Source organism: Solanum dulcamara, chromosome 7, assembly GCF_947179165.1.
Source record: "Solanum dulcamara chromosome 7, daSolDulc1.2, whole genome shotgun sequence".
In the NCBI taxonomy this organism is placed as follows: Eukaryota; Viridiplantae; Streptophyta; class Magnoliopsida; order Solanales; family Solanaceae; genus Solanum; species Solanum dulcamara.
Genome location: NC_077243.1, coordinates 6,569,152 through 6,577,953, shown reverse-complemented (window position 1 = coordinate 6,577,953; position 8,802 = coordinate 6,569,152). Strand labels below are relative to the sequence as shown.

General features: G+C 30.7%; 2 protein-coding genes across 2 annotated transcripts; both read left to right on the top strand.

The window, feature by feature from the left end:
* Positions 1-372: 372 nt before the first annotated feature.
* On the top strand, positions 373-2,679 carry LOC129896722 (expansin-A10-like). Its single transcript, XM_055972675.1, has 3 exons — positions 373-613; positions 813-1,125; positions 2,017-2,679. The coding sequence occupies exons 1-3, from the start codon at positions 493-495 to the stop codon at positions 2,324-2,326; spliced, it is 744 nt and encodes a 247-aa protein (XP_055828650.1). The 5' UTR covers positions 373-492; the 3' UTR covers positions 2,327-2,679.
* Positions 2,680-7,011: 4,332 nt separating this feature from the next.
* Positions 7,012-8,230, top strand: LOC129894419 (chlorophyll a-b binding protein 4, chloroplastic). Its single transcript, XM_055970111.1, has 3 exons — positions 7,012-7,367; positions 7,503-7,918; positions 7,993-8,230. Exons 1-3 carry the CDS (start codon positions 7,162-7,164, stop codon positions 8,124-8,126), a joined length of 756 nt encoding a protein of 251 aa, XP_055826086.1. The 5' UTR covers positions 7,012-7,161; the 3' UTR covers positions 8,127-8,230.
* Positions 8,231-8,802: the final 572 nt, after the last annotated feature.

Genomic DNA, 8,802 nt, shown 5'->3' with positions numbered 1-8,802 from the left:
TCCGGATCGTGACATTATCATCTATTATACTTCTTCCATCTCAATTTATTTCTAATTTTAATTTAATACAAAATTTAAAATGATATTAAAATTATTTAAATCTTATGATCAGATACATAAAATATATTAAAATATCATTTAAACTTGTTTTCTTAAATATTTCAAATGAAAAATTAAAAAGAAAAATAAATATATTTTTTAAACGAAGTAAAAGAAAAAGTGAGAGAAGTAAATAGGAATGGAGGGAATATTATTTTTTAGAACAATAAATTCCTAGCAGCATTTGCTAACAAGCAACCAAAAGAAAAAATAAATTAAAATACTGTTTTTGCTCTCTTAACTCTTCTCCCGAAACATCTATTTATTCCCACCTTAGCCCCTTTCTTTTCTTCATTGCAAATTAAACTTCACTCCTCCTCCAACAAAATCCTTTTACTTTTGCCCCTCAAAATATACACATTAAGGCTAGTGCTCAATTTATATAAAAAAAAAATGTCAATTTTGTGGTTCTCCATAATTGGAATATTTATTAATTGTGTCCATGGCAATGAACAAGGATGGATTGAAGCTCATGCAACTTTCTATGGAGGTGGTGATGCTTCCGGAACCATGGGTATGCTAATATTTGTAAATTCATATTACATGTATTTTTTTAATACGAACACAAAGTTTAAATTAAAGCTATTGAGTTATGCCGAACCTATAACTAGAATTGTGGCTCCGCCCATATGCCTTTGCTGCTTCTTCTTTTTCTTTTTTCTTTTTTAATTTTCTACTACAGTAAAAGATTTATATTGATTGTTATAATTCAGGTGGAGCATGTGGATATGGGAATTTGTACAGCCAAGGATATGGTACAAACACAGCAGCATTGAGTACAGCAATGTTCAACAATGGGTTGAGTTGTGGATCTTGCTTTGAGCTTAAGTGTGTGGGTGATTCAAAGTGGTGCCTTCCAGGGTCTATAGTGGTAACTGCCACTAATTTTTGCCCACCAAATTATGCCCTTCCGAATAATGCTGGTGGGTGGTGCAATCCTCCCCTGCACCACTTTGACCTAGCTCAGCCTGTTTTTCAAAAAATGGCTCAGTACAGAGCTGGGATTGTCCCTGTTGCCTACAGAAGGTAAGAGATCTAGAATACCTCCTTCAATTTACTTTGTTATTTTACCTCTTTATTCTTGTAGTATTTTGTTGAAAAATCTCAATTTATGGTCCTGTCTTTTGACTAAGCTAGAGTTTGACTATTAAAATTAGATCAGATTTTAAAAATTTATCTTCAATTTTTGACATGAAAATTTGATCATGACTTGATTTTCAAATATTTTCAACTTCTCTTACTTAGTAAAACTTACACTCACATAACTTCAAATATTTTCATTTACACTCACAAAATAATATTTTTTTTCAAATAAAATACATATCCAAACACAAACACAAGGTTTAGTTCCAACAACCACATCTTCCCAACTCAATTTTTCAACTTTCAAAATCTGGCAAAAAATGAGCTAAAGTATTGCGGTTAGTTAAGTCTCGTAACAAGGTCAGAGTCGGAAAAATTAAAATAATAAATGCCAAGTGATTTTTTAATAGTTCTAGTTACCTGGATAGAGGTCAATAAACTGCCAAATCATTTAATAGTTCACGTTTTTATATTTAATAATAATTTAATTTTAAAATATTTATTTTATTCTTAATAAAATCATTTATAACTTATTTTAGGCCACAAATTTCATAATTGGTAAGGGTAAATCTTAAGATTAATTCACGTGAATTCAATAACTTTTTCTTCTTTTCTGTTATACCCGCTCAACTTTCAATACTGTCATGTGTTGTGAATTGTTCCTAGTTGGTTTTGCACAAGCATCCTGCTGCTTGCATTTCGTGACGAAAATTGGGTCCCTACTGATATTTAAATCGGTGTTCCCAAGAAAAATACCATTTTTTCTCAACCAAATTCTAACTAAACTGCAACATGTAGCATTACAAGTTTCAAATTTTGTTGTCGTTATTGCAGGGTACCTTGCCAGAGAAGGGGAGGCATCAGATTCACAATGAACGGTCACTCATACTTCAACTTGGTGTTAGTGACCAACGTGGGAGGTTCAGGAGATGTGAATGCTGTTTGGGTTAAAGGTTCTAGAACAGAGTGGATGCCAATGTCACGCAATTGGGGTCAAAATTGGCAGAGCAATTCATTACTTGATGGTCAAATTCTCTCATTTAAAGTCACTACAGGTGATGGCCACACTGTTTTCTGCAACAACGCTATCCCTGCTGGATGGTCATTTGGTCAAACTTACACCGGCGCTCAACAGTTCACTTAATTCAATTGAATCCTATAATAAATTTATATATTGCAAGTGTCTTAAGTGAAATTAGTGTTGATGGGAAGAGCTTGTTTTTTAAAGTGGCTCTAAACTATTTTTCTTTTTTGGGGTTTTATGAAAGTAATTTTAGATATGAAGTCATAAGTTTCTGTCTGTGGTCATTTTTTAGGAAGAGGACAGAAATTGGGGACAGAGGTGGTGGAATTTATTGTCACCACCCCCCACACTACTTCATTATAGGGGAATAGTTGTAGTTTACATGTACTAAAACCATTTTCGCTTTTTCTTCTGTATTTTGGTTTTTGTATGAAATTGAACGGTGCAATTTTATTGTGGTCCTTTGGTTTTTATATTCGAAAGTGTACTGCATTAAGAAAATATTTATCATTTATACTAATAATATTTTTTTTAAAATACTTACAATACAATTTTAATACATATTAACGAGAATAATTTATAAAACTTATATAATACAAGTTTTATTCATGGATAATATATTTATCATATACTTTAATATACTTATAATACATTGTATTAATTTCTTACCAAACAAGTATAATATATTTTAAAACACTTATAATACATTTATATTGCATGCATAATTCACTTTTAATACATAACAGATATATCATAATATTGCTATATATTGTTATAAATGATAATAAATAAAAAAATATTGTTAAAATCAGTAATTATTTATTAAAAAGTGTTTTTTCGAGTAATTTGGGCGGATGTAGTTTCTTTTATTTTTTCCCACCAAATCCGTAGAGTTTCGACTAAATTCGAATCGCACACTGTAGGATCCATTTAGCAGGTGACGCTCTCAATAAGATTTTTTCCATACTCAATATTTGAACTCAAAACTTTTGATTAAGAAGGAAATTGTCCCTACCACTGCATCACAATCGAGTGTAAATTAAAATTTGTCAAAGAAATGGTGAAAGTGTTTTTTCCTTAAAGGAATTAATCATCTAAATCATGGTTAGAATCTTTCTTTAGTCAATTAAATCTCAACAATTAATTAAAATTTATACCACATGTATTTAATATATGAAAAATTATTAAAATTTTAACAAATATATTGTTCTTTGAATTTATAATTCCAAAAATTCTATAAATTCAAATGTTAAGAACTTTGAGTAATACTTTGAATGCATTAAGGACTCGTTTGGATATGATTTTAAATCAAGTTATTTGAAATCGTAATTTTGTTTGGATGTAAAATTTAACTTATTTAAGTTGTAATTTTTTTTATAAACACAAAAAACCCATAATTTTGTGGAAGCTATCAATATTTCACCAATTTTTATGCAATTTTATCAAATGAACATATAATAATTCATAAAAAAGATATCAAAATATCGTAAGACGCTGAATTAGTAGATCAAATATATTCATGACATTCTTATAAATAAATAATTGTGATTATATGTTATTACAAATTTTTAAATATACATAATTTTACAAAAAAATATTGATCTAACAAATCAATAATAATAGTAATAAAATATTTCTTGACTAAATCTTTCTATATGATATAAACAATCTTTTCACGTGGAGCATGAATCTGTTTTGCAAGATTTAATTTCTATATGGTATAAACAATCTTTTCACGTGGAGCATGAATCTGTTTTGCAAGATTTAAAATATAATAATTATTTTTTTTGTAAAATATAAAATCTGTTATGGGGAGAACCCAGAAGTATGTCTTTATCTTGTCCTTGATTTGTGTGTTATTTCAGATTTGTAAAATCCTCGATGTTGTCTCTTTCTACTCAACAAAATAAGAAAAAAATCACCAAAAAAGTCAGTATGAGCGACAACTTTTCAATATTTTCTCAACACCTTACCTCTTTTTGGTTCAATTTCTTTCACCGTCCTTTCCCTCATCATATAAAGCTTCACGTGTCAACTATGCACATGACTCACACAAATGCTACAATTTTAGGATAGTTTTTAATTTTTAGTCTTCAGCATTTTGAATAAAATATAAGTGGTCACAAATATCTTGACATCAAATTAACAACTAATTGTCGTTTCGTATAAGCTAATATAATCGTATCATAATATAACACAAGTTATACTTATAGAACTTTTGTCGATTGAAGTAAAACTTTAATTCAAAACCCATAATTTATATCATAAAAGACTTAACTTAATTACTACAAAATTTATGTCGAGAAAGATAAAGATTCAATAAATTTATGCCTAGCAAAATTAGATTATAATTAAAAGTGCTTTGATCTCTAAATATTCATTAAATAAAAAAACAAGGATAAAAAATAGGGTATTTTACTTAAATTCAATAGTGAAAAAGCGCAATTACAATTTATCCCGATTTTTTTGGTAATTATCTGAATTTCCTCTTTTTTCCAGATTTCTGATACATACGAATGACGCTGATACATCGCGATTTGATACATAAGTTATTTTCATGAACATCGCTAGTTGATACAAACAAAACATTGCAATATCAATAAAACTTATGAATCAGCTTATAACACCTAATATATCATGAACCCAATAAAAATAGTAGTAAAACATAAGTTTTACCGATACATTTTGTGTTTGATTTGTATCAAATAGTGATGTATCATGAAAAAGACTTATGTATCAAATCGCGATGTATCAACATCATTCCTATGTATCAGAACAGAGATTTTTAAATCTTTTACAAATAATAGAAAATAATTAAAAATATAGGGTATGTAATTTAATATTTTTTTCTAAAAAATAAAACATTAACTCGAAAAAGGGCCATTCCGTGCAAAAAACCTTCATTTTAAAAGACAAATTGTACTTATTTAACGGGCTATTATCAGAAAGGTGCAAGTCCAACACGAAGTAGAACACTTTCTAGCCCATTATCTGATAACGGAGGAGCTAATAATTGGACCCTGCCTGATCTGAAGTGGCCCAATTCATGAAATTGACAATCAAAGTTTTAGACACAATATCAGAACTATTCAACATTAGCCACTTTTAATATGAAAAATAAATAAATATTCGGAAAAGGGTTAAATATACCCTTATACTATTGGAAGTAGTTTAAATATATCATTTGTTATACTTTCGGGCTAAATATACACTTCATGTTATACTTTCGTTTCAAATATACCCCTCTCATTATACTTTGGTACAAATTCACCCTAAACTTTAATGGAAGAACACTTGAAAAACTCAAAATTAAATAACTCATTCCTAATTTAAAATATAACCCTAAATCTTCATTTTTTTCTCAAAAAGTTATTTATATTTTAAAAATAAAAAAGGCGAGATGTGTCATTTCAGTAAAAAAAATAATTTAACGGAAGTTTACATTTTCGATTATCATGACTGTTTGATTACTAAAATGATTATATTATAATTTAAGTATGCTGTTTAATCAATATTTTGAATAACATTTGATAAATTTTGACACGCTAGCAATGTATTCCTTGGCTAAAGGAGTTCTGCATCTATATTTTGTATCTTATTAATATAGCTACATTAATAAGAGATGTGAGTAAATTTTTTAAAATTTTGCAATATTTTTTGTCTTATCATTTTGTAAGAAAAAAAGACTCAAATTAGTACTTAGAAATTTCATGTATTAGTATTTAAAATTATGCAACGCATTTTTTATTGTCATTTATAAGAAAAAAAACTCAAATTGCTACTTGAAAATTTTATTTATTCCTAAAAGAATCAGATATTTAAAATTGAGAATGAATTTTTTAATTTTAAGCTTTTCAAGTGTTCTTCCGTTAAAATTAAGGGCGAATTTGTACCCAAGTATAATGAGAGGGGTATATTTGAACCGAAAGTATAACAGAATGAGTACATTTAGCCCAAAAGTATAACGATGAATATATTTAAACTATTTCTAATAGTACTAGGGTATATTTGACCCTTTTCCAATAAATAAATATTTAGACAACAAATCAACAATATTTTTATCATACGGAAGAGCTCCAAATATAATGTGCTTAATTTTGAAACGTTTACAGGTGAAACTTGTTTATATTATGCTGAAGTTCTTCGAAACCCCCATGAGGTAAAACTTGGTGTGTTGTAATACAGGATTTTTAAAGGCGAAATTATATTGGAGTTCTAACTTTTAAAATCAAATTTCATTCTACAATTTATAGCCAGGCGTATTCGAATATGAGGACACAAGTTTCAACTTATAAAAATAATAATTTCACTAATTTATTTCACTCATCATACCTATTTTAAAACTCTATCAATCATTTCACTAATGATACTTATTTCAAACTCTATAAAAAATCCTGTTAACACCACTAACTTTTCTATCGCTCACTTATCAAAGTTTTGAACTCCTTGAAACAATGGATGAACTTTTAATTGAAGAGTCATAAACGACCCATTTTTTCTCAATCAAGTCATCATAATAGATATCTTTTGCCAGGACGAACTTTGCGTCAACCAATTGTCACATCCTCATTGGATACAGATGATTCCACATGGCAAAGATCTTTCCACTAACAGATTCCCCAATTTCCATTTCCTTCTTTAAAAAATCCTCTATATATCTACGTGGCGATTTCTTGGGTCCCTAATCATCTTGTCAAACCAACAGAAATAAAGAAAGAGATTTGAAGATATGGAAGCAGAGATAAGGGGATAAGGGTCATTTCTTCTGATTGGCTACTATCAAATTCACAATTCAATCCAACCGTTGAATTCCAAAAAATCTTGTCATTCGTGAAGATTGAACGAGAGCCACAATTGTGCCATTGAAATGGCAATACAAATGCATATACAAAACATACAAAGTTTTTTAACTAAGCCTTAAACTCCACTGCCATTTCAATCTTCAAATCGGAAAAATGGCAACCGTCACAACACAAGCTTCCGCCGCCATTTTCCGGCCATGTGCCTCAAGAACCAGGTTCCTCACTGGATCATCTGGAAAGTTAAACAGGGAGGTCTCTTTTAGACCTTCAACTTCTTCATCTTACAGCTCATTCAAGGTTGAAGCTAAGAAAGGTCAATGGCTTCCAGGCTTAGCCTCTCCTGATTATCTTGATGGCAGGTACATATATTAAACATCACAATTTTTTGCCTAGATAGTTCAGTATATTAACCGGTCTATTCTTATTTAAAAACTTAATTGTATTATGTCTCAACACTAACCTTGTTCTAATACTGGAATGGTTACTTGTCTTAGTCTCCCAGGAGACAATGGCTTTGATCCATTGGGACTTGCTGAGGACCCAGAGAACTTGAAATGGTACATCCAGGCTGAACTGGTGAATGGTCGTTGGGCTATGTTGGGTGTTGCTGGGATGCTGCTGCCTGAGGTTTTCACTAGCATTGGGATCATTAACGTCCCCAAATGGTATGATGCTGGAAAATCAGAGTACTTTGCATCTTCATCGACCCTGTTTGTGATCGAGTTCATCTTGTTCCACTACGTCGAGATCAGAAGGTGGCAAGACATTAAGAACCCAGGAAGTGTCAACCAAGACCCTATCTTCAAGAGCTACAGCTTGCCTCCTAATCAAGTTGGATACCCTGGTGGTATTTTCAACCCACTCAACTTTGCACCAACTGAAGAGGCTAAGGAGAAGGAACTTGCTAATGGTAAGTGGATCTTCACTTTCTAAATGACTCTATATACTTGAATCAGGCTAATTTTTCAACTGGATAATTTGCAGGTAGATTGGCAATGTTGGCATTTTTGGGATTCATAGTGCAGCACAATGTGACTGGAAAGGGACCTTTTGACAACCTTCTGCAGCACCTATCTGACCCATGGCACAACACCATTATCCAAACACTCAGCAACTAGAAAATCTCATGGGAAACTTGATTGAATATATTATTACCTTGTAACCATGTTATGGATTTTGATCAAGAATAGAGCTTTGTGGTAAACAAGGAACCTTTAATGTACAGCGTTTCTTATTTGTGTTATTCCCATTACTAGATCATCAAAAGAATGTGATTTGCGCTCTTGTTAGCATACAAAGTGAAAGAACAGACCCTTTTTAACTAGTTCTAGATGCTCTTTGCAACTGGGATTCGGTAAAGGAAAAGGATTTCTTTTAGTAGTTCAATTTGCATCTTAATTGCAAAACAAATCCCAGTAATTTATTGAAGCAAAAATGAAATTGGTCTTTTTTATTCAGATATATATGAGCAAGCTCTTATTCTACTTTCACCATGTGTGGTGTCAGGATTCGTTAAGCAAAACACCTATACACATTCAAACATAATTACCTATCATCAACCACTGCACCTGTAAACCTCATCCGCGATCACAGATTATTCTACACAAGCAGTGCGACTTATATCAACTGTTCAATCACTGGAAGTTGCTTGCTGCAGGAAATAAATCCAAAGAACAAGTGAGACCGAGTAAGAAATGTTAGACCAGACAGGATCAATTACATGACAGTATATTTGGAGATTGTGGTTTGTTAAATGGAGTGAAATAAGACTTGTATTCAGCATATTCAACTATC

Bases quoted from the DNA above. Each gene is read 5' to 3' on its own strand.
- LOC129894419 (XM_055970111.1), top strand. From the start codon at position 7,162: ATGGCAACCGTCACAACACAAGCTTCCGCCGCCATTTTCCGGCCATGT. The intron at 7,368-7,502 runs GTACATATATTA...TACTTGTCTTAG, and splicing joins CCTGATTATCTTGATGGCAG to TCTCCCAGGAGACAATGGCT. The intron at 7,919-7,992 runs GTAAGTGGATCT...GATAATTTGCAG, and splicing joins GGAGAAGGAACTTGCTAATG to GTAGATTGGCAATGTTGGCA.
- LOC129896722 (XM_055972675.1), top strand. From the start codon at position 493: ATGTCAATTTTGTGGTTCTCCATAATTGGAATATTTATTAATTGTGTC. The intron at 614-812 runs GTATGCTAATAT...GTTATAATTCAG, and splicing joins TGATGCTTCCGGAACCATGG to GTGGAGCATGTGGATATGGG. The intron at 1,126-2,016 runs GTAAGAGATCTA...TCGTTATTGCAG, and splicing joins GTCCCTGTTGCCTACAGAAG to GGTACCTTGCCAGAGAAGGG.